Genomic DNA, 26,174 nt, shown 5'->3' with positions numbered 1-26,174 from the left:
GTGGTATCTCAGTGTTGTTTTGATTTGAATTTCCCTGATGGCTAATGATTTTGAACATTTTTTCATGTGTCTGTTAGCTATTTGTATGTCTTCTTTGGAAAAGTGTCTGTTCGTATCTTCTGCCCATTTTTTGATTTATTTGTTTCTTGTGTATTGAGTTTGAGAAGTTCTTTGTAGATCTTGAAGGTTTTAAGCTGAAGGAAGTGATGTAACTGATTTCTGTTTTTGATAGTAATAGCTTTTGTATATTAGATACAGTAATATAGACATTACATGTATTTGCCTCATTTTAATCCTCAAATAACCCAAATGCAATAGGATACTATGTTATTTTTGTTATTATTTTGAAGAGTAAGACATCTGAAGTATAGGCAGGTTAACTTTTCAAAAGTTATAAAATTAGTAATATAACCAGCATTTGAGTTGGGTGTGTCTGATCCCTGCACCTACTAATTTTTTTATTGTAGTTTAAAAGAAAATATATATCTATAACAGAATTTGCCATTTTAATCATTCTTAAGTACAACTTTGAGTGATATTGGTTACATTCAAAATTATGTTCAGCCAACAACACTACGTAATTCTAAAACCCTTTCATCATCCCACATACAAACTCTGTAGTCAATTAAGCAATAGCTCACCTTTCTGTCCTCTCCTCAGCTTCTAATAAACTCTAAACTACTTTCTGTCTCTATGAACTCTATGAACTTTTCTATTCTATGTACTTCATATAAGTGGAATCATACAATACTTGTCTCTTTTTGTCTGACTTATTTCACTCAGCATAATGTTTTCAAGGTTCATCCATATTGTAACATGTATCAGAATTTCATTCATTTTTAAGGTTGAATATTACATTGTATGTATATACCACATTTTGTTTATTCAGTTATCCGTTGTTGAACACTTGGGTTGTTTCCAGCTTTTGGTTATTGTGAATAATTCTGCAGTAAACAATGGCAACCAAGTAGCTGTTTGAGTCCCTGTTTTCAACTCTTTCAGAAATATACTTAGGAAGGGGTCATATATTAATTGTATGTTTAAATTTTTAAGGAAATGACAAAATGTTTTCGAAGGTGGCTCTACCAGTTTACATCCCTTTTGGCAGTGCACAAGGGGTTACTTTTCCTCTACATTGTCACTAACAGTTGTTATTTCTTGTCTTTTTGATTAAGGGCTATTCTTATGGGTGTGAAGTGACATATCATTGTGGTTTCGATTTGCATTTCCCTGATGATGAGGGATGTTGAGCATCTTTTCATGTGTCCTTTGACCATCTGGATGTCTTCCTTAGAAAAGTATTTGTTCAGGCCCTCCTCCCATTTTTAATCAGATTGTTGTTTTTGTTTTTTGTTTTGTCTTATTTTGTTTTAGGTTGAGTTGTATGAGTTCTTTATTTTGGTATTAACCCTTTATATAAAATATATAATTTATCAGATATATAATTTATAAATTTCCTCTCCAATTCAGTTGGTTGCTTTTTGCTTTATAGACAGTTCCTTCACTGTGTGAAAGCTTTTTAGTTTGTTATAGTCCCAGTAGTTTAATTTTGCTTTTATTACCCTTGCCTGAAGAGGCAGATCCAAAAAAATATATCACTAAAACTGATATCCAAGAGTTTACTATCTGTTTTCTTTAGAAATTTTTACGATCTGGGATCTCATATTTAGGTACTTAATCCATTTTGAGTTTATTTTTGTATATGGTGTAAGAAAGTAGTCCAGTTTCATTTTTCTGCATGTAGCCTTAAGTTTCCTCAACACCATCTAATGAAGAGACAGTCTTTTCCTCATTGTAAATTTTTTTCTCTTTTGCCATAAATTAATTGACCATATAAGTACCAGTTTATTTTTAGGCTCTCTATTATTTTTTTAAGGTTTTCTTTCTTTCTTTCTTTCTTTCTTTCTTTCTTTCTTTCTTTCTTTCTTTCTTTCTAAGAGAAAGAGAGACTTAGCAGGAGGAGGGGGAAGAGGCAAAGGGAGAGGGAGAAGCGGACTCCCTGCTGAGGAGGGAGCCCTACACAGGGCCTGATCCCAGGACCCTAGGATCATGACCTGAGCCAAAGGCAGCTGCTTAACTGACTGGATCACTCAGGCGCCCTGGGCTCTCTATTCTGTTTCATGAATCTATATGACTGTTTTTGTGCTAGTACCACACTGTTTTGATTACTGTAGCTTTGTAGTATATATTGAAATGTGGGATTGTGATATCTCCAGTTTTGTTCTTCTTTCTCAAGATTGCTTTTGCTAGTCAGGATTTTGTGTGGGTTCATACAAGTTTTAAGATTATTTGTACTAGTTCTGTGAAAAATGCTATTAGTATTTTGATACGGATTGCATTAAATGTGTAGATTGCCTTGGGTAATAGGGACATTTTAACAATACTAATTTCTCTAATCCATGAGCACAGCATATCTTCCTTTCATCAATGCCTTATAGTTTTCAGAGTATGTCTTTCACCTCTTTGGTTAAATTTGTTCCTAGGTTTTTTTTTTTATTTAATTGTAAATGGGATTGTTTTCTGCTAATTCATTATTAGTACAAAGACATGCAACAGATTTCTGCATATTAATTTTGTGTCCTGCAACTTTACCTAATTCATTTATTACTTCTGATAGATTTTTTGTGGCATCTTTAGGGTTTGCTATATATAGTATCATATCATCTGCAAATAATGAGTTTTACTTCTTTTCAAACTTGATGCCTTTTATTTCTTTTTCTTGTCTAATTGCTGTGACTAGGAGTTACAATACTATGTTTAATTAAAGTGATGAGAATAACCTTGTCTTGCTCCTGATCATACAGGAAAAGTTTTCAGCTTTTTACATTGCATACAGTGTTAGTTGTGGCTTTGTAATGTGTGACTTTTAGGATGTTGAGATATGTTCCCTCTTTAGCCACTTTGTTAAAAGTTTTAAACTTTAAATAGATGTTGAGTTTTATCAAATGCTTTTTCTACATCTATTGAGATGATCACATGGTATTTAGCTTTCATTTTGTTAATGTTTTCTTTCATGTTGGTTAGTTTGCAGATATTGAACCACCATTGCCTCCCAGAAATAAATCCCACTTTGATCATAGTATATGATGATTTTAATGTGCTGTTTGATTCAGCTTGCTAATATTTTGTTCAGGATTATTTGCATCTATATTCATCAGGGATATGGACTTCTAAATTTTTTTCATCTCTCTCTGGTTTTGTTTTCAAGGTAATGTTGGCCTCATAGAGTAATTTTGAAAGCGTTCTTGACTTTTCAATTTTTTTTAAGTTTGAGAAGAATAGATATGTACTCTTAATTAAAAGTTGGGTATTATACGCAACTAATGAAGCATCAAACTTTACATCAGAATCTGGGGATGTACTGTATGGTGATTAACATAATATAATAAAATAAAATTTAAAAAAAAATAAAGTAAAAAAAAAAAAGTTGGGTAAAATTCATCTGTGAAGGCATCTAGTTCTTGTCGTTCGTTTGTTGGAAGTTTTTTGATAACTGATTCGATTTTACTACTAGTAATCAGTCTTCAGATTTTCTATTTTTTCTTGAGTCAATCTTGGAAGATGTATATTTCTAGAAATATATTCATTTTTCCTAGGTTGTCCAATTTGTTGGCATTGATTTTTACCAATAGTCTCTTTTTTTATAATCATATTTTTATTATATTATGTTAGTCACCATACAGTACATCCCTGGTTTTTTATGTAAAGTTCAATGATTCATTAGTTGCATGCCCTCCTTACTACCCATCACCAGCCTCTCCCATTCCCCCACCCCCTCCCCTCTGAAGCCCTCAGTTTGTTTCTCAGAGTCCATAGTCTCTCATGCTTCATTCCCCCTTCATAGTCTCTCATGCTTCATTCCCCCTTCTGATTACCCCCCCCTTCTTTATCCCTTTCTTCTCCTACCGATCTTCCTAGTTCTTATGTTTCATAGATGACAGAAACCATATAATTGTCTTTCTCTGCTTGACTTATTTCACTTAGCATTATCTCCTCCAGTGCCATCCATGTTGCAGGAAATGTTGAAAATCTTTCTTTTTGATAGGCTGNAGTCCATAGTCTCTCATGTTTCATTCCCCCTTCTGATTACCCCCCTTTTCTTTATCCCTTTCTTCCCCTACCGATCCTCCTAGTTCTTATGTTCCATAGATGAGAGAAATCATATGATAATTGTCTTTCTCTGCTTGACTTATTTCACTTAGCATTATCTCCTCCAGTGCCGTCCATGTTGCAGCAAATGTTGAGAATTCGTTCTTTCTGATAGCTGAGTAATATTCCATTGCATATATGGACCACATCTTCTTAATCCAGTCATCTGTTGAAGGGCATCTCGGCTCTTTCCACGATGTAGCTATTGTGGACAATGCTGCTATGAACACTGGGGTGCATATGGCCCTTCTCTTCACTACTACTGTATCTTTGGGGTAGATACCCAGTAGTGCAATGGCTGGATCATAGGGTAGCTCAATTTTTAACTTTTTAAGGGACCTCCACACTGTTTTCCAGAGTGGCTGTACCAACTTGCATTCCCACCAACAATGTAGGAGGGATTCCTTTTCTCCACATCCTCTCCAACAATTGTTGTTCCTTGCCTTGTTAATTTTTGCCATTCTAACTGGCGTAAGGTGGTATCTCAGTGTTGTTTTGATTTGAATTTCCCTGATGGCTAATGATTTTGAACATTTTTTCATGTGTCTGTTAACCATTTGTATGTCTTCTTTGGAAAAGTGTCTGTTCATGGCTTTGCCCATTTTTTGATTTGTTTATTTGTTTCTTGTGTATTGAGTTTGAGAAGTTCTTTGTAGATCTTGGATACCAGTCTTTTATCTGTAGTGTCCTTTGCAAATATCTTCTCCCATTCCGTGGGCTGCCTCCTAGTTTTTTTGACTGTTTCCTTGGCTGTGCAGAAGCTTTTTATCTTGATGAAGTCCTACAAGTTCATTTTATCTTTTGTTTCTCTTGCCTTTGGAGATGTGTCATAAAAAAAGTTGCTGTGGCAGATGTCATAGAGGTTGCTGCCTCTGTTCTCCTCTAGGATTTTGATGGATTCCTGTCTCACATCGAGATCTTTCATCCATTTGGAGTTTATCTTTGTGTGTGGTGTGAGTGAGTGGTCAAGTTTCATTCCTTTGCATGTAGCTGTCCAATTTTCCCAGCACCATTTATTGAGGAGACTGTCTTTTTTCCACTGGATGTTTTTTCCTGCTTTATCAAAAATTAGTTGACCAAGGAGCTGAGGGTCCATTTGTGGTTCTCTATTCCATTCCATTGGTCTATGTGTCTGTTTTTGTGCCAGTACCATGCTGTTTTTGTGATCACAGCTTTGTAGTACAACTTGAAATCTGGCAATGTTTTGCCCCCAGCTTTGTTTTTCCTTTTCAACACTTCCTTGGTGATTCATGGCCTTTTCTGGTTCCACACAAATTTAAGGGCTGTTTGTTCCAGTTCTTTGAAAAATGTCATTGGTATTTTGATCAGGATGGCATTGAAAGTGTAGATTGCTCTGGGTAGCATAGACATTTTATCTATGTTAAGTGTTCCGATCCATGAGCATGGAATATTTTTCCATTTTTTTGTGTCTTCTTCAATGTCTTTCAACAGTGATCTGTAGTTTCTAGAATATAGATCCTTTATGTCTCTGGTTTAGTTAATTCCAAGATAATGTATGATTTTTGGCGCTATTGTAAATGGAATGGATTCCCTAATTTTCTTTCTTCAGTCTCATTGTTCGTGTATAGAAATGCAACTGATTTCTGAGGATCGATTTTGTATCCTGCCACATTACTGAATTGCTCTATAACTTCTGGTAGTTTGGGGGTGGATTCCTTTGGGTTTTCCATATAGAGTATCATGTCATCTGTGAAGAGAGATAGTTTGATTTCTTCTTTGGCGATTTGGATACCTTTATCCCTTTTTGTTATCTGATTGCTGTTGCAAGGACTTCTAGTACTATGTTGAATAATAATGGCGAGTGGGCTTCCTTGTCGTCTTCCTGATCTTAAGGGAAAGGCTTCCAGCTTTTCCCCATTGAGAATGATATTCTCTGTAGGCTTTTCATAGATGGATTTTATGAAATTGAGGAATGTACCCTCCATCCCTACACTCTGAAGGGTTTTAATCAGGAAAGGATGCTGTATTTTGTCAAATGCTTTTTCTGCATCTATTGAGAGGATCGTATGGTTTTTGACTCTTTTCTTTTTGATATAATGTATCACCCTGATAGATTTGCGAATGTTGAACCATCCTTGCATCGTAGGGATGAATCCCACTTGGTCATGATGGATAATCCTTTTAATGTACTGTTGGGTCCTATTAGCTATTATATTCTTCTGGTCATCATGTTATTTTTAGGTAGTTGTTCTCTATGTTGTTGTAGTTTTGCTGTCTCTATGTTAGAGGATGAGTTCAAGATCTTCCTACTCCGCTGTCTTTATAGAGACTGCTACATTGATTTTCTTTCAAATCACCTTTTCATTACTGGGAAAAAACCCACTTGGTCAGTCTATAATCCTTTTAATATTTTCTTAGATTCTGTTTGTTAGTATATTGTTGAGGATTTTTACATCTATATTTATAACTTATGTTGGTCTATAATTTTATTTTCTTATGATTTTGTTTGCTTTTGTGTTTTTGTTTTTGCTTTTGCTTCTTTTTAAGAAACTTTATTTTCTATCAACCCTACTTTCATTTTGTTTGCCTTTGTTGTAGAGCAGCTTAAGACCAGTCAGTGGTTGTTCCTATGCATTCAGTGGCCTGAGAAGTGGGAGCTACAGACCAGTCTTTGGTGGCAGGCTCACTGCTCTCATCTTCAGTAGGGAACTGCTGAAAAGGCACAGAGGGCACCTGCCTGCCTTTAGGCGAGTCTGTGACTTCAAGTTGAGTAGCAGTGAACTCAGGAGATGAAGCCATGCATTCACCCTGAAATTCCTCCTTGTTCACAGGCTTTCCAGCAGCAACCTGCTCTTCTTTTTCAGTCTCTTCAGGATCTCTGTAGAAGTAGAGATCAGGCATGACGTCTCATGGGTACTCACAGGAAATGGTGCTATGCATGCACAGAACTTCCTTGGCCAGCATCTACATGTCAGGCCCACTGAGTGAGTTCCCTTGTTGTTGAAAGGGATGGCAATGTCCTCATAGTGCATAGAAGATTCTGTGTTACACTGAGCAATGGTAGGCAGGTTAACATAAGATGCCTCAGTGAGAGGCTGATGGTCAGCCCTACGATCAGTAACCACCAGAAATATTGGCTCCCAGCAGGCTGCCTGGATCAGGAATGAAGTGGCCAGCAATAGGACTGGCTCTGGTACCAGCAGCAAAATTCAATACAGCTCACTGGACAGTATTCTTGGATAATATGACACTGACCTCAGCTGGGTTTTCTTCTTTTTTTTTTAAACCTATTTAGCGGTTTTATTTAGATCATTAAAAATCTTACAAATTTTCTTACAGCAATTTCTAACTAACAATACATTACAAATGAGGAATGCATTATTTCTTCCACATGCCATTATAATGTTTGCTAATGCCATCCTCTGTTACTCATAGTGTATATGAAAAGCAGAAATGTACAACATATTCTCTGCTTATTTTGTAATAAAATGAGAAATTAACAATAAGGGCTATAATAAGAAAAACTACCCTTTGGAAATTGAACAGTGCTATCCTAAATAATTTTTCCATCAAAGAATAATACAAATCAATAAATAGAGACTAGGGGAAAATTATGAGAATAAAACATACTCTATCATTGTTAAGGATATAGTCAAAATCAGCAAAAAATCAGTAAAAGAAAATCGTAGCTATAAATTAAGCTGGGTTTTCAATGGCAACAATAGCACAAGTTCCCATCAGAAGGATTTCCCAGGTTCTCTTCAGATCTATGATGTAGATGCCATTACTTTTCATTTAGTAGTTGTACTGTTCCATTTGGAAGTCAAGGTTGGTGCCATGTAAGTGGATTCCTGCTGCAAGGAATTTGGGGACATCCTCCTCCTTCATTTGCAGGACATCAAGGGCTCTGGAATTGTGACTTTCCCTTTAAGTTAAGACAGAAACACAAACTGCCATATGGACACCTCCCTGGGTAGCGTGGAAAGCTATTTTCTCGTGATGTTTTTATCTGTCTGGTGTCAGAGTAATGCTGGCCTGTCAGAATGAAGTAAAATTCACCAGTGAAATCATCTGTTCCTGGAATTTTCTTCATTGCGAGGTTTGTGATTATTGATTCAGTCTTTTGTACTTTTTAAAGGTGTGTTTTAAATTTCTATTTCTCCTTGAGGCAGTTTAAGTAATTTTGAGTACTTTCAGAATTTCTCCATTTCAGCTATGTTGCTCAATTTGTTGATATACGATTTTCCATAGTATTCTCTTATAGTCCTTTTTTTATATCTGGAAGGTTGATAGTAATGTCCTCATTTTCATTTCTGACTTTGAGTCCCTCTTCTCTTTTTTTGTTAGTTTGGCTAAAAACTTGTCAATTTTTTAACATCTTTTTAAAGAACCAACTTTGGGTTTTGTTGATTTTCTCTATTGTTTTTCTGTTCTTTATTTCATTTACCTTTGCTCTAAACTTAATTTCCTACATTCTGATGGCTTTGAATTTAATTTGCTTATCTTGTTCTAATTCTACAAGGTGCATATGAAGGTTATTGGTTTTACCTCTGTCTTCTTTTTTAATATAGACATTCACATCTATAAATCTTCCTCTGAATATTGCCTTTGCTGTATCTCATAAGTTTCAGTATGTTGTATTTCCTTTTTATTTATCTCTAAGTATTTTTTAATTTCTGTTGTGATTTCTTCTTTATCACTTTGATTGTTTAAGAGAGTATTATTTAATTTCCACATATTCATGAATTTTCTGGTTTTCCCTTCTGTGATTGAGTTTGAGCTTTATTAGATTGTGGGTTGGAAAAGATACTTAAGTAATTTCTGATTTTCAAAATGTATTAAGAGTTGGTTTTGGCCTAATATGCTGTCTATCCTAGAAAATATTCTATGTATAGTTGAGAAGAATGTGTTTCCTGCTCTTGTTAGGTGGGATGTTTAATATATGTCTGTTAGGTATAGATAGTTTATGGTGTTGTTTTTTTTGTATTTCCTTTTTGATCTGTCTACATATTTTATCCATTATTGAAAGTGGATATTGATGTCTTCAACTATTGTAAAATTATATAATTCTTCCTTCATTTTTTGAATTTGCAAGGAGTTTATATTTTAAGATTTTATTTAAATATCAGTTAGTTAACATATAGTAATATTAGTTTCACATGTATAATATAGTGTTTCAACAATTCCATACATCACCCAGTGTTCATCATGACAAGTGCATTCCTTATTTCCCATCACCTACCTTTAATGTATTATTATCAATTAGTTCCTTCATGTTTGTTATTAACTGTTTTATGTATTGGGGTGCTCCCATGTTGGATGTATAAATATTTGTAATTGTTATACCTTGTTGAGTTTTTCCATTTATGATTATACAGTGTCATCTCTTGCTATACTTTTTGTTTTAAAAGTCTATTTTGTCCAATATAAGTATTGTTGCTCTAGCTTTCTTTTGGCCTCCATTTGCGTGATAGAAGTTACTCCATCCCCTCAGTTTCACTCTGCTGGTATCTTTAGGTCTAAAATTAGTTTCTTGATTGGCTGGCAGCATATAGATGGGTCTATTTTTCTTTTAAATTCATTCAGTCACCTTGTGTATTTTGTTTGAGCATTTAGTCTATTTACATTCAAAGTAATTATTGATAGATATGCATTTATTGTCATTTTATTCTTTTGTGCTTATTTCTGAAGATTTTCTCTAATCCTTTCTTGTATTTCATTTAAGGTTTGCTGATTTTCTTTAGTGATATATTTGCATTTCTTTCTTTACCCCTTGCATATTTATTAGTGGATTTTGATACATGGTTAACATTAGGTTTGTGTATAACCTCTCCTGCATATAGCAGTCTATATTATGTTGACAGTTGTTTAAGTTTGAACCCATTCTCTTTTTTTTTCAAGGATTTTATTTATTTATTTATTTATTTGAGAGAGAAAAAGGGAGCAAGGAAGGGAGATGGAGAGGGAGAGGCATAGAATTCCAAGCAGACTCCACACTGAGCATGGGGCCTGGCACAGGGCTTGATCCCACAACTCTGAGATCATGACCTGAGTTGAGACCAAGAGTTGAACACTTAATTGACTGAGCCATCCATGCACCTCTGAACCCATTCTTTACTTCTTCCCACGTTTTAGGTATATGTTGTCATATTTTACATAATTTTATTTTGTGACTTTCTTGACTAATTTTTTACAGAAATTGCTTTTTACTGCTTTTGTGCTTCCTACCTTTATACTGTCAGTTTCAGCCTCTCCTTTCCACTCAAAGAGTCCCGTTAATATTTCTTGCAGGGCTGATTTAGTGGTCAGGAACTCCTTCAGTTATTGTTCATCTGGGAAACTCTTTATCTCTCCTTCTGTTCTGAATGATAGCCTTGCCTGATAGAGTATTATTGGCTACAGATTTTTCCCATTCAGCACTTTGAATATATCATGCCACTCCCTTCTGGCTTTGAAAGTTTCTGCTAAAAAAATCAGCGGATAGACTTATAGGGTTTTCCTTGTAACTTACTGTTTTCTTTTGTCTTGCTGCTATCCAGATTTGTTCTTTATCACTATACTTTGCCAATTTAATTACAATATTTCTTGCTACGAATCTGCTTTTCTTGATTTTGATGAAAGTTCTCTGTGACTCCTAGATCTGGGTATCTGTTTCCTTACACAGTTTAGGGAAGTTTTCAGTTATTTTATCTTCAAATAAATATTCTGCCCCCTTTTCTACGTCTTCCTCTTCTGGGACTTCTGTAACACAAATGTTATTACATTTGATGGAGGAACTGAGTTCCTTAAGTCTCTTTTCATTTTATATAATTTTGTTCAGCTTAATTACTTTCCATTACTCTGTCTTCTAGGTCATTAATTCCTTCTTCAGCTTCTTCCAGCCTGCTGTTCATCCTATCAGTCATGTTTCTCATTTCATTTATTGAGCCATTTATCTCTCCTATGTTATTTCTTATCTGTTTTAAGGGTCTCACTCATGTCTTCCTCTCTTTTCTCAAGTACAGTGATTACCCTTATGATCTTTAAATTATCTATCAAGCATGTTATTTATATCTGTTTCACTTAGATCTCTGGCTATGGCCTTGTCCTGTTCTTTCATTTGCCATAAATTTCTCTGTCTTCTCATTTTGTCCATGTCTCTGTGACTGTTTGTGTGTTAGGGAAGTCAGCTTCATTTTCTGTTTTTGAAGTTAATGCCCTTATGAAGAGGTCTTGCAGTGTCCTGCCATAGAGTGTCCCCTGTTCCCCAAGGCCTGGCACTTTCAGTAATGTCTCCAATGTGTGCTGCGTATGTTATGCTGTTTTGTCCTATCTGCTTTATCCTTAGGTCAGTTGTCTGCCAGGGTTCTCTTTGCCTGCTGTGGGCAGTGTTTAGTCCCTGGCCTGAATGTGGTGCATTTTAACAAGATATGCTCTGATCTGATTGTGAAATGACACCTATCACCCCCGCTCCCAGAACTGAGGCTCTGCAAAACTCTCATGTTGGGAGACATAGTATGAGCAGGGATTTGGGCTACTCTTCTTGGGGAGGGTCCCCACCACACTGGGACTGAGTCAAGCATGACTGGGGAGAGTGGTTCCACCAGAGCATGGGGATGGAAGACTTGGTGTAAGCACGTGAAGTAGAGAGGGTCAATGCTGCACTGGTTCCTGCATGTGGCCCTGTGCTTATGCAGAGGTGTAGGAGGATGGAAATGTTGCTGGCCAGGTCCTTTGTTCCCAGAGTTGTCTCTTCTTGAATGCTGTCTCTCTGAGACATGCTCTGAGATGAGTGAATAACCTCCCCATTGTATGCCCCAGCGTTTTCAGATTGCTCCTTCCATGCTGTTTGTCCTTAGATTGTTTGCCTGCCTTCTCTCCAAGAGTAGTGCAATGCCCTCTGTGCTCTATCCCAGCCAAGCCTGCTGACCTTTAAAACTACAGGTTTTAAGCTTGCTGGTTGTAAGAACTCAAGAAATTTGGCCACTCTTGTTTTCCAAGCCAATTGCTATAGGGATTCATCTTTCCTGTGAGCTCCCCTGTATGCTAGTGTGTCTCTCACCCTTTTCTGTGACTACAGCTGCCCAGATCTCTTTCTCTCCCAAAGCGCAACTCCATTCTTCCTACCTTCTTTCACGTGGCCTCTTCTTTTTTTGTTGTTGTGGAGTTTATTCTGCCAGTGTTTAGGTCAATTTCTAGGGTATTTAGGATGATTTGATAGTAATCTAGTTGTACAGGAAAGTAACATTAATGATGTATATGTAAGCTAGAAGTAATATTTAGATTGTCATAAAATGTAATTACTGACTATAAATCAAAGAAAAATTGCATTAGAAGTATATTGGGAGTATCAGGAAATGGTTTTGGGTTGGGGGACAAAGGAGATGGTGGTGGTAATGAGACAGGGAGAAGAAAGAGTTAAATCCTCATCTTTATTTGGAAGTTAATAGTGCACAAAACTTAAAAATTCATAATTGCAATATAAATTTATTTTGAGATATTAGAAATATGGAAGTAAATGCTAGAATAATTGGCTTAGAGACAAAAGAAGTTATTTCTAGAAAAGAGGAAAGAGGAGACAGGTGATAGGGCATAGCTGCTTGTCTTAACCTCCTGCATGGAACTAGATGATAATTTGAATAAAAAAAACTTTAATGAAAGTCTTAAACATGAGTGCTTCTTAAGTGATCACTTGCACATTATGAGTGTAATGCTGCAAGCAAATTTCCTGGGTCTGTTTTCTCTATTCAGTCTCTGCTTCTGTATAAATTTCTATTAAATAAGAAAATTTGTAAAAGTTAAACCTAGCGTTTGGAATTGGTAGTTGATATACAATAAAGAACCTCACATCCTGCTTGGCAAAGGTGTATTCTCAATGTATAGGAGTTCCTTTCCTTTTTCATCAGTCTAACAACTGTCGTAATGCAGCATTTTAACTTGAGGATGGACAGTGACTCTTGAGCAGAGCCTCTGCTACATTTGGCCTTTACAGTTAAATAGTCCCTGAAATGAAAGCTCTTTTTAACCAATATTGGAATGTCCCAGAAGTAGTAGGCTGCTGTCACTGATTGTTGACATTAATGGAATTAAATGTAAGTGAATTCCAGAAGAAATAGAAAATCTTAATAGAATTACAGAAAGAAAAGCCCAGGACCAACTGGACCCACTGGGAATTCTACCTAATGTTTAAAGAATAAACACTTATCTTTTGCAAACTTCCAAAAATAGAAGAGGAGGAAATACCTCCCAATTCATTCTATAAGGCAAATATTACCCTGACAGCAAAACCAAAGTCATCATAAGAAATCAAAACTACAGGCCACTATGTCTCATGAATAGAGTAGTTCCCCCTTATCTATGAGGAATACATTCTAAGACTCCCCAGTGGATGCCTGAAACCATGGATAGTACCAAGCCATATATATATATATATATATACATATATATACACAAACACATAATTTTTAGTGCCAAGCTGTACTGTATGTGTGTGTATGTGTGTACACATATACCTACACATATATATATGTGATTTTTTTCCTCTACATGCATACACAGGATAAAGTTTCTAAATTAGGGACAGTAACAGATTAACAACAATAGCTAAAAATTAAATAGAACAATTTTAACAGTATACTATAATAAAAAAGTTATGAGAATGTGGTTTCTCTTTCTCTCAAAATATCTTTTTGTACTCTACTTACTCTTCTTGTGATAATGTGAAATGATAAAATTCCTGTGTGATCAGATGAAGTGACATGAATGACATAAGCATTGTGACATATCTTTAAGCTACTATTGAACTTCTGATGTTATATCAGAAAGAGGATCTTCTTCCTGCAGACTTTGGTGGACTTTAGTAACTGAAACTGTGGAAAGCAAGATTGTAGGTAAGAGTATGCTACTGTATAGATGTAAAAGTTCTTGGCAAAATACAAGCAAACCAAATCCAGCAGCATATAAAAATAAGTATATACCATAACCAAGTGAGATTTGTCCGTGGAATGCATGGTTGGTTTAACATCCAAAAAATCAATACTGTATACTATAATAATAGATTATAGGACATGAACATTTCAACACAAAGAAGTCTTTTGACAAAATTCAACATCCTATCATGATAAAAATATTTTACAAACTGGGAACAGAAGGGAACTTTCTCAACCTGATAATTGAGAAATATAAAAAACCCATTACTAACATCATGTACATAATAGTGAAAGACTAATCTTTCCCTCTAATATCAAGAAATCAAGGATGTCCACTCTTGGCACTTCTATTTCACATTGTGCTGGGGGTTCTAGCCAGGATAATTAGCCAAGATTGGAAAGGAAGAAGTAAAACTATCTCTATTTGCTGATTACTTCATCTTATATTTACAATCCTAAGGTGTACACACACACATACACACACACACACACACACACACACACACACACACTATTGGAATTAGTAAAGGGATTCATCAGGGTTGCAGGATACAAAATCAATATACAAAAATAAATTGTATTTCTATACACTATTAATAAATGACCTGAAAATTAAATTAAGAAATTCCCATTTACAGTAGCATCAAAATATTAAAGTACTTAGGTATAAATTAACAAAAAAGTGCAAAACTTATACTTTGAAAAGTACAAAGCATTAATGGAATAAATTAAGACCTAAATAAATAGAAGGATAAATAGAAACACATCTTGTGTTCATGAATCAGACTTCATATTGTTAAGATGGTATAGTCACAGAATTAATCTACAGATTCAGTGTCATCTGTACCAAAATTTCAGCTGGCCATTTTTTGCAGTTTGATAAGGTGACCCTAAAATCCACACAGAAGCCCAGAATAGAAAAAGAAATATTGAAAAAAAGAGTCACAGTCTTTAATTTCAGAACTTACTACAAAGCTATAATAACCAAAGCAGTGTGGTGCTGACACGAAGACAGACATAGAGATGAATAGAATAGAACTGAGAGTCCAGAAATAAATCTATACATTTATGGCTAATTGATATTTTCTGAGAATGCCAAAACCGTTCAATAAGGAAAGACTAGTCTTTAGAACAAATGGTTCTGAGACTGCTGGTTATCCATATGCAAAAGAATGAAATTGGAGCCCTAAATCACAGTGCATTCAAAAATTTAAAACCAAAAATTATAAAGTTCTTGGAAGAAAACAGAGCTACAAATCTTCATGACCTTTGTTCAGGCAACATTTTCTGAGATATGACACCAAAAACACAAGAAATTGAAGAAAATAGGCTGGTTGGACTTCACAAAATTAAAAATGTTCGTGTTTCAAAGGACACTACCAATGAAGTGCCAAAAACAACCCAAAGAATGGGAGAAAACACACCACAGCTAATATTCAGAGTTACATAATAAATTCTTGTAACTCGAAAATATAAAGATAAGAAAACAAATTTACAAATGAGCAAAATAATTCAATAAACGTTTCTTTGAAGAATATATGTGTGTGTGTATATACATATGTACACAGAGGGTCAATAAACACATGAAAAGACATCATTAGTCATTTAGCAAATACATGTCAAACTACAGTGAATGCAGGTTAACACCCACTAGGCTATTTGTAACCAAAAAGATACATAAGGGTTGGTGAGGATGTGCAGAAATTGGAACTTGCATTCATTGCTGTTGACAATGTAAAATGATACACTTGCTTTGGAAAACAGTTTGGCAGTTCCTTAGACAGTTAAACACAGAGTTGCCATATCACTCAGCAGTTCCATGCTTATGTATATATGCCCAAAAGAATTGAAAACATGACCACAGGAAATCTTGTACATGCATGTTCACAGCAGCATTATTCATAATTGCTGAGGAAATGGAAATAACCCAAATGTCCACCAAATGATGAATTTATAAGGAAAATGTGGTATATCCATACAATCAAATATTATTCAGCTATAAAAAGAAATGAAGTACTGACACATGCTACAACATGGATGAATCTTGAAAACATGCTAAATGTAAGAAGATAGGCACAAATGGTCACATATTGTATGACTAGAATTACATGAAATTTCTAGAATATACAAATCCAAACAGACAAAAATTAAATTAAATTAAATTGTGGGAGACGGGGGGAAATGACTGCTAATAGGTATAGGGTTTTTTTTAGGTGATGGAAATATTCTGGAATTAGACAGCAGTGATGCTTCCACAACTTTGTAAATACGCTAAAAACTATTGTTCACTTTAAAAGGATGAATTTTATGATATGTGAATTACATTTCATTGTTTCTATTTTAAAAATGGAATTGGAGGAGGGAATGACCAACAGAACTTTATCTGTTCTTAGAGAATTCGCCGACATTTTCTGGCCCTAATGCTTTCCTCAAAGAATTGCTCCTTTAAATAGATTCACCAGCTGGAGGAACAGTTTGTCTTACCTATGTTTTGTGTGGAAATTTCTGTCTTGTGTTTTGGTATGAGTTTGGGCTAGGGCTATAGACCTACTTGCATTTTATTCACAAGGATTCCTGGTTATTTACAGGCCCCCTGAAGGTAATTCCTCTCATGATCATTTGGGCTCCATTTGACTATGTGGAAGAAATCAAATAGGTCTATATATTATGTGACCTTGGACAAGCTAGTTCACTTTTTTGAACCTTAAGTTCCTTTACAATATCTACTTCTCAGGGTTGTGAAGAATGAACGAAATAATGGATTATAAGTACCTACTTCACTGCCTGACCTGATGTGGGCCTCAGTTAATGTTAGCTTCCTCTCTACTTCTTTACCTTTGGTAAAAAGCACTTTCCTTCCAGGTCAGAGGTCACTAAGCTGTGTCCTGGCTTCCTGCCCAGGAACAGATTGCCTCTAGAAATAAATCATGCGTGAGGTTTTTTTTTTTTTTTCTTCTTTTTGTCTGTGTGTCTCTTGCTGTGACTCTTCTAGTAACTGGCACATTGTAGGTGCTCAGTGAATTTGGATTTACTATGACACAACACAGGCCTTTTACATGAATTTCCCAGCATGGTGTTGAGAGGACTGCAGAGTGTCAGCATTAGTGTGTGACAAATGAGCATTGTTAATGCTCCTTTGGAGCTGTGTGACTTCCAGTTGTGCTGAGGCAGAGACCTTAATTAAATTTTATACTTAAGGAGAATGATGGCTGAGTTCTCCATTCTCCATAAAGCTTTTGACTCTCGCTTTCCAGCTACACTTCCCAGGATTTTTTCCTCATTTTTAACATCTTTTAATAGGCAGTAGTAAAATGCTTAAACAATATCAAAGAACTCGTCATTTATAAAGGCAGTCCACTGTTCCTATTGCCTTGGAACTGTTTTACTTATTATTAGGCTGCCTAACTCCTTTGTATATGACTTTTAAAGGCATATATTTAGTTCATCACTGTGTTCCTTCTTTCTCCTTTGAAAAAGATGAATGAGTAGTTAATGCATATGAAAAAAATAAGGAAAATATTGGGAAGAAGAAAAAGTAACAAGTGTACAGGCCCATTTTTAAGTGTCATTTTCTGAGCAGCAGCTCCCAGAGCCTTCAGCTGTACTAATAGGAACTGCTGTTTGTGTAGGTGGAATGGTTTCAGAGTTATATTTGAGGAAATTGAAACTGCTGAGACCAATGCAAAAGCAAATTCTCATTTTGTTTGTTCTTCCCAGAGGCTAGAAAGATTGGAAACCTGACACATGAAACCTGACACTTCAGTTCTCAGTTCTTCATTCTCAGTTCTGAGCAGAGTGAATTAAAATCTGCAGACATCTTAATGTGTGCTTTCTCTCCCACGTCTAGGAGCGGAAAAAAAAATTTGAAAAGGATGGTGAGCGGTTTTATTCCTTGCTGGATCGGCACTTACATCTATCTTCCAAAAAGAAAGAATCTCAGTTACAAGAGGTATGTTTTAAAAAGCCTGTTCCCACCTTCCATTGCCGGCTGTGCCTTGGTAACATTGGCATCTTCCTGTTACAAGGCTTTCCTCCTGCCCTGCCTCAGCAGGGAACAACTATGATAACCATGCTTACAGTTAAAACCTTTGCCTGGGACTCAGGAGCCTTGAGTTCTCAAAGCAGATCTTCCACTAACTCGCCACGTGATGTTTTTGTTGTTGTTTATTTGTTTTTTGGACATTAGAATAAATAGTGTTTATGTAGACAATAAATTACAAGTTTGAGAAAATAAAATTTCACCATACAACACTATTACAATATTATTGACTATATTCCTTATGCTGTGCCTTTTATTCCTGTGACTTATTCATTCCGTAACTAGAAGTCTGTATCTCTCACTGCCCTTCATGCATTTTGTCCATCCCCTTCCCTTTGGCAACCATCAGTTTTTACTCCGAATTTATAGGTCTCATTCTGCTTTTTGTTTGTTTATTCATTTGTTTTGCTTCTTAGAGTCCACATATTAGTAAAATTATATAGTATTAATCTTTCTCAGTTTGACTTATTTCACTTAGCATAATACCCTCTAGGGCCGTCCGTATTGTCATAAATGGCAAGAGCTCATCATTTTTCATGCCTGTATAATATTCCAATATCACCTTCTTCCATATCCATTTATCTATCAGTGAATATTTAGGTTGCTTCCGTATCTTAGCTACTGTAAATGCTGCAATAAAGATGGGGTGCATATACCTTTTTCAATTAGTGTTTTCATTTTTGTATAAATATGCTGTAGCAGAATTACTGAATCATATGGTAATTCTAATTTTAATTTATTGAGGAACCTCCATACTGTTTTCCACAGTGGCTGCCCCAGTTTACATTCCCACCAATAGTACATGAGGGTTCCTTTTTCTTCACATCTCACCAGCACTTGTTACTTTTTGTCTTTCATGGTGTGACTTTGGAGAACATATTTTGTTCTTGGCCTCATTTTTCCTGTCAAAGGAGGAGTGGTACTCAATGATCTCCAGAGTCCCTTTCAGTTTTATGTTTCTGAATCGAGAATCCACATGAGGATGAAGTTAAACTAATGCTGTATTTGGTAGATGAGGAGCACATCCTCTACATTTTTCCCAAGATATTCCAACATTAGTTAGTTAGGTTTTTTTAATGGACTTTCAGTGACTTCAGTTCAAATAAGCCACTACTCTATGAGTGCATACCACATGCCAGCCACTCTCCTGGGTGCAACAGGACTACAAAGACAATGAGACAACTTCCTGTCCTTCTGCAGCTTATAATTGGAATGCTAAAATAAGAATACACATGACACTTAAACAAGTAGAATTTTTGTATACTGTAACATGAATGTGTATATGGTGTCCTTGTAGGGGTGGGAAGGTGTTTGGAGAATAAAAAAAACATTTGAATGTGGAGATTTGCCTTGGCACAATAATGGTGCCCATTCAACAAAAGGTGAAGTCTTTGACAGAAATGGAGAAATGGACCTCTCATGTGGAGGGAAATGGTCCCAAGAATGGAAATCATGGAGTACATTTGGGAAATGGTTTGACTAGAATTTTCATTGCTACTGGAGAGTAGTGAAAGACAAGATAGGATCAGGCAAGTTGAGGCCATATTATAGAGTAATAGGCTCAGGAATTTGTATTGAATTCTGTTGGCCTGGGACGATCCTTGAGAGCTTTTGGTAGTACAAGCAATATGAGTGGAATTCTGTTTTAAGAATCTTAAACTGTCTGAGGTTGTGAGATGAGTTAGACCTGAAAGACAATGGAATCAGGAAAACCAGTTAGGAAAATATTGCAATGATCTAGGGGAGAGGGTCTAAGTCACAAGAGTGGTACTGGAGAAGGAAGGGAAGGAATTAACTGATTAAAGCTGTTTTCAATGGCAGGGCACCTCAGTGGCTCAGTCAGTTAAGTGTCCGACTCTTGATTTCAGCTCAGGTCATGATGTTAGGGTCGTGGAATTCAGCTCTGCACTGGGCAAGGAGCCTGCTTCAGACTCTCTCTCTTCCTCTCCCTCTACCCCTCCCCCCACTCATGTGAGCGTGCTCTGTCTCTCAAATAATTAGAAACTTAAAAAAATAAAACTTTGTAATGGATAGATCCGTGTTTTGGATAATAGATCCAGTAAAAGATGGAGATACTTTAGATTCAAGTATAAAAAGAGACACTCAATTGAATAAGGTCTTTGATGTGCACTGTGAAAGTTCTTAGAAATCATCTTGTCCAAGGTTACACAGGTTGTGACAAAGCTGAAGCTTTCCTGATATGTGCTTTGGTGAATATCCATTACATCACATGAGGTGCTTCAAGCTGATGAGTCAGGAGCCTCAGTGGTGAATAGTTAGTATTGAAGTATTGAAGGACTACTTTTTTTCCATAAACTGGAAGAGCCTGGGGTCTTCTGTCATTTTCCTGCTGCATACTTTTGTTTTCTTCCTTTTGCATCTATTCTGGGTCAGGTTCCTAAGCAGACAAGAGTTAAAATAATAGGCCTGAGTCTACTATGATTAGAAAAAATCTGACTACAAGTTTAGCTCTTGGCTTGTATCTGGGAACTTGGCTAGTGAAGAGTTCCTTACACAGATGTAAAATTTTCCCTAAATGGTAAGAGTGACTCACTGTGCCTAGACTGCCTATACAAACAATGTGGTTTATGCTGAACATCTTATTTTCTTCTGGGAGTCTGGAATTTTGGTATATGGTTAGCAGTGGGTGCCTCTGTACAGCCCCCAATAAAAACCTAGGGCACTGAGTCTAAAGAGCTTCCATGGTAGACAGAATTTCACATGTGTTGTTATAACTTGTTGCTGGAGGAATTAATTGTATCCTATGTGACTGTTGTAAGGGAGAACTCTTGGAAGCCTTCACCTAGTTTCCTCTAGACTTTATGCCATGTATTTTTCCCTTTGCTGATTTTGCTTTATATTCTTTCACTAAGTAAATATTAGCCATGAGTATGACTATATGCTGAGTCCTCTGAGTCCCTTTACAGAATTACCAAACCTGGGGATTTGTAACCCTGGACACAGTCCAAACTTTATTCTTTGGGAGGATTTTACAACGAAAACTTCTGGAATGTCCTAGAAGTTTGGCGTTTTATGTAGATGTCCCTGGTGACTTTCCTAAAGAGCGAGGATGCAGCCTTTCCATTTCTTCCATTAAAAATAATCTGGGGGATCCCGGGTCACTTTTTTATATTAAAAGACTTCATTTTTAGAGTGGTTTTAGCTCTAGAGTTCCCATATATCCCTAATTTCCAGCATACAGTTTCCTCTACTATTGACATTTGCATTAGTGAGATACATTGATACAGTTGGTGAACCGCTGTATTGTACATTCTCTGGGTTTTGACAAATATATAATGACATGAATCCACCATTATACCATCATGCAGAATAGTGTCACTGCCAGAAAAATCTATGGGCACCACCTGTTCATCCCTCCATCATCCTTCCACACCCTGCAAACCTCTAGCAACTATTGATCTTTTTATGGTCTCTGTATTTTTGCCTATTCAAGAATGTTTTATTGTTGAAATTATACAGCATGTAGCATTTTCAGATTGGCTTCTTTCATTTAGTAGTATGCATTTAAGGTTCTTCTGTGTCTTTTCATGACTTGATAGCTCACTTATTTTTAGTGCTGGATAATATTCTATTGTGTGGATTTACCACAGCTTTTTAATCTTTTCACCTATTGAAGGATATGTTGGCTTCCTCCCAACATTGTCAATTTTTTTAAAGATTTTTTTTTATTTGAAAGAGAGAGAGCACACATGAGAGCAAACATAAGTGGGAGGGGACAGAGGGAGAGGGAGAAGCAGGCTCCCCACTGAGCAGGGAGCCCAGCTCAGGGCTTGATCTGTGGATCATGGGATCAGGACCTGAGCTGAAGGCAGACACTTAAGTGACTGAGCCACCCAGGTACCCGCCAACTTTATCAATTATTAATGATGCTGCTATAAACATTTAAGAACAGGTTTTTGTGTACATAACTTTTCAAATAATTTGGGCAGTTACCCAAAACCACAATTGCTGGATTGCATGGTAAGAGTAAACGTACTTTTGTAAGAAACTGTCAAATTTTCTTTCAAAGTTACTGTACCATTTTTTCTTTGTATCATTAATTTCTATCATCAATGAATGAGAGTTCTTGTTGCTCTTGTCGTTCTCTTTGCCAGCATTGTCTGTGTTGTCTGTGTTTTGGGTTTTCGCCATTCTAATAGGTCTGCCCTGTTATCTCATTGCTATTATAATTTTAATTTCCCGGGCAACTTTCTCTGGTCCCCTCCCTCTTCAGGACCTTTGGACTATTGCTCAATACTATTGCTCAATAAACTTTGCTTTGCTGCCCACCAAAAAATAATAATAATAATAATTTCCCTAATGATATGATATTGAACATGTTTCCGTATGCTTTTTTGCCATGTATAGATCTCTTGGTGAGGTGTCTGTTCAAATATTTTGCCCTTTTTAGTTGGATTGTTTTCTCATTATTGCATTTTAAGAGCTGTTTGCCTATTTTATTTTTCTTTTTATTTTTTCTTTTTATTTTTTTAGGATTATTTATTTGAGAGAGAAAGAGCGCAAGTGTGGGGGTGGAGGGGCAGAGAGGCAGAGGGAGACAGAGAAGCAGACTCCCTGCTGGGCAGGAAGCCTGATATGGGGCTTGATCCCAGGACCCTGGGATCATGACCTGAGGCAAAGGCAGATGCTTAAATGACTGAGCCACCCAGGTGCCCCTCTATTTTTTATTTTTTAAAAATTATATCCTACTACTTCTCTTTTTCTACCACCCATTACCCCCCACCCCAGGGTAAGAGATATTTCTTTCAACTTTCTAGTAGGAAAAATAAAATTTTAACTTGGATTTTTAAGCTTCTATTTGAATTCTAGTTAGTTAACATATATTGTAATATTTGTTTCAGGAGTAGAATTAGTGATTCTTCACTTAAATACAACACCCAGTGCTCATCACAAGTGCCCTCCTTAATAACGATCACCTATTTAGCCTATCCTCTTGCCCACCTCCCCTCCAGCAACCACAGTTTGTTCCCTATAGTTGAGTTGGTTTTTTGGCTTGCGCCTCTCTGTTCTATTTCCCCCTATATTCATCTGCTTTGTTTTTTAAATTCCACATATGAGTGGAATCATATGGTAATTGTCTTTCTCTGACTGATTTATTTCACTTAGCATCATACACTCTAGCTCCATCCACATCATTGCAAATGGCAAGAGTTCATTCTTTTTGATGGCTGGCTGAGTAATATTCCATTGTGTGCATGCGTGCATGTGTGTGTGTATGGATACCACACTTCTTTATACATTCATCAGTTGATGGACATTTGGGCTCTTTCCATAATTTGGCTGTTTTTGATAGTGCTGCTTATTTGTCTATTTTAGATATCAGCCCTTTATGAGTTAAGTGTTTTGCAAAGATTTTCTTCCAGTCTGTGGCTTGTCTTTTCATTCTCTTAACTGAGTGTTTAACAAAGCAGAAATAATTTTTAATTTTAATGAAACCAGTGTATCAGTTTTTTCTTTTGTGGATTATGCTTTTGATGTTATATCTAAAAATTTGTCACTGGAGGAGTAGGAGAACCCTGAGCTTGTCTCATCCCTTGAACACAGCTAGATAGTTATCAAATTATTCCGAATACCTAAGAGGTCTGACAGAATAAAAACTGCAAGTCTACAAGTAGAAAAGTGACCACCTTTTAGAAGTTAAGAGGTGTGGAAGTTCACTTGGGGGAGACATAGCTGTGGATGAGGTGGCAGGGAGGAAACCGGCTTATAGAGGCTACCACAAAGTATTAGAAGCAGTGGAGTGCAAAATCTGAACTTTTAAGTTTGCTACCATGGAGAACATGCCTGGATTAAAGATGCTCGGGTGATGAAGAGGGGCAAAATCCCAGTTTGACAGGATGGTCTGAGGATCTCTTGAGTCGCAGGAAGAATAGGTGACACCAAGGTGCTACACTGTTCCCTGGCATAGGAGCTGGGAAGGTGACAGAGAGCAGCTGGTCATGGTGCCAGCTTTTGGCCATAAACTGTGAATCACTGCATGGTCCTGTGACCACTTTCCTGGGATGGGCTGGCAAAGGAAGTTAGACCCTCCCCTAGAGGAATAGTGTGGGTCCACACCACAGGTGTCCCTGAAATTTGGATTTTGAAACTCAGTCACACATCAGAGATAAAAAGGCTCAGACATGGACAGGGTGAATGCAGGTTCAGAGGGAAACTGGGGAAACAAATAGGGTGATTGATTGCTTTTCTCTGTGGGCTTACTGATGGGTAGGGGGCATGAACTTTCAGCTCCAAGGCTACAGAGCATGGTGCAGCCATTTTAATCCCTCCCATCAGTGATGAAAGCCTTCAGGGAGCAAAAGAGCACCACCTGCTGTAGGCCAGAGCCACTTACACCAAAGCCCATGCCCCCGTGCCTTGGAGAAGCATTTTGACTGAAATAAGTCAGCCTGAGAATCAGCACAGCTCTCTCCCCCACAAGACCAGTACAAACACCTAGCTCACACCAAGGTTATTAATCATAGAGTACTGCAAAGCTACAGCTCTAAGGGAAACAGGATTGAGCTCCCTTTTTACTTTTATTTTTTATTTATTTTATTTTTATTGTTTTTGTCATTTATTTTCTGATATTTTCCAATTTCTATTTTAAATTTTTAGTATTAATTTTAAAAAAATTTATTTATATACTTTCATATATATGCATATTTTTGTCTACTTTCCTTTTATTTTATAATTTTTTAAAATTTTGGGATCTAGATTCTTTTAACAAGTAGATCAAAACACACCCAGGGTCTACTTTTTTTTTTTTTGGTTTTTTTGTTTTGTGTTTTTCTTTTTCTTGTTTTTTTCTTTGCTTTTTGCTTTTTTGTTTTGTTGTTTGTTTGTTGTTGTTGTTGCTGTTTCTCTTTCTTCTTTTCTTTCCTGGACAAAATGACAAGATGGAAGAATTCACCCCCAAGGAAGACCACGAGGTAGAACTCTTGACCAGGGATTTAATCGATAAAGATATAAGTAAGATGTCTGAAGTAGAATTTAAAGCGATTATAGGAATACTAGCCAGGCTTAACAAAAGCAGAGAAGACACTAGGGAATCCCTTACTACAGAGATAAAAGAAGTAAAATCTAGTCAGGCTGAAATTAAAAATCCTTTAACTTAGATGCAAACCATAAAAACAAGGTCATAAAAACAAAGATGGATGAAGCAGAGGAGCAAATCAGTGATACAGAAGGCAAAATTGTGGAAAACAATGAAGCCAAAAGGAAGTGGGACAGAAAGGTAATGGACCATGAAGGAAGACTTAGAGAACTCAGCAAATTAGTGAAATATAATAACATTCGTATTATAGGACTCTCAGAAGTTGGAGAGAGATAAACAGACAGAATGTTTATTCAAACAAATTATAACTGAAAACTTCCCTAATATGGGGAAGGAAACAGACATCGAAATCCAGGAAACACAAAGAACTCCCATTATATTAAACAAAAGCTGGTCATTGCCAAGGCGTATGATAGTCAAATTCACAAAATACACAGATAAGGAAAGAATCCGGCAAGCAGCAAGGGAAATAAAAAAGATCCTTAATCTACAAAAGAAGACAGATTAGGTTTGCAGTGGATCCATCCACAGACACCTGGCAGTCCAGAAAGGAGTGGAAGGCAATATTCAATGTGCTAAATGGGAAAAAATATACAGCCAAGAATTCTTTATCCAGTATGGCTGTGATTCAAAATAGAAGGAGAGTTAAAGAGTTTTCAAGACAAACAAAAGCTAAAGGAGTCCCTGAGCACTAAATCAGCGCTGCAAGTAATTTTAAGGGGACTCTTTGAGTGAAAAAAAACAAAGACTAAAAGTAACAAAAACTGGAAAGGACCAGAGAACATCACCAGAAACAGCAAGTCTATAGGTAACACAATGGCACTAAATTCATATCTCTTAATAATCACACTGAATTTAAATGGACAAAATGCAACAATCAAAAGACAGAGTATCAGAATGGATAAGAAAACAAGATCCATCCTTTTTTTTAAAATAATAATGTTTTATTATGTTATGTTAGTAACCATACAGTATATCTTTAGTTTTTGATGTAGTGTTCCATGATTCATTGTTTGTGTATAACACCCAGTGTACCATGAAATACATGCTGTTGTTAATA

At 36.3% G+C, this 26,174-nt stretch overlaps 1 protein-coding gene and 1 pseudogene across 8 annotated transcripts in view; one reads left to right on the top strand and one right to left on the bottom strand.

The window, feature by feature from the left end:
• Positions 1-26,174, top strand: part of OPHN1 (oligophrenin 1) — a 569,682-nt gene that overhangs the window by 275,049 nt on the left and 268,459 nt on the right. For all 8 annotated transcript variants that reach the window (XR_004622535.1, XR_004622536.1, XM_034650021.1 and 5 more), the window contains exon 6: positions 17,866-17,967. Coding sequence is in view for 6 of the 8 variants with exons in the window: in XM_034650021.1 (XP_034505912.1) it covers positions 17,866-17,967 (102 nt within the window). In the remaining 2 variants the exon portion in view is untranslated. The remainder of the gene's footprint in view (positions 1-17,865; positions 17,968-26,174) is intronic.
• Positions 6,669-12,207, bottom strand: LOC109491048 (annotated as a pseudogene).

Source organism: Ailuropoda melanoleuca, chromosome X (assembly GCF_002007445.2).
Source record: "Ailuropoda melanoleuca isolate Jingjing chromosome X, ASM200744v2, whole genome shotgun sequence".
Lineage (NCBI taxonomy): Eukaryota > Metazoa > Chordata > Mammalia > Carnivora > Ursidae > Ailuropoda > Ailuropoda melanoleuca.
This window is presented reverse-complemented; position numbering and strand designations above follow the sequence as displayed.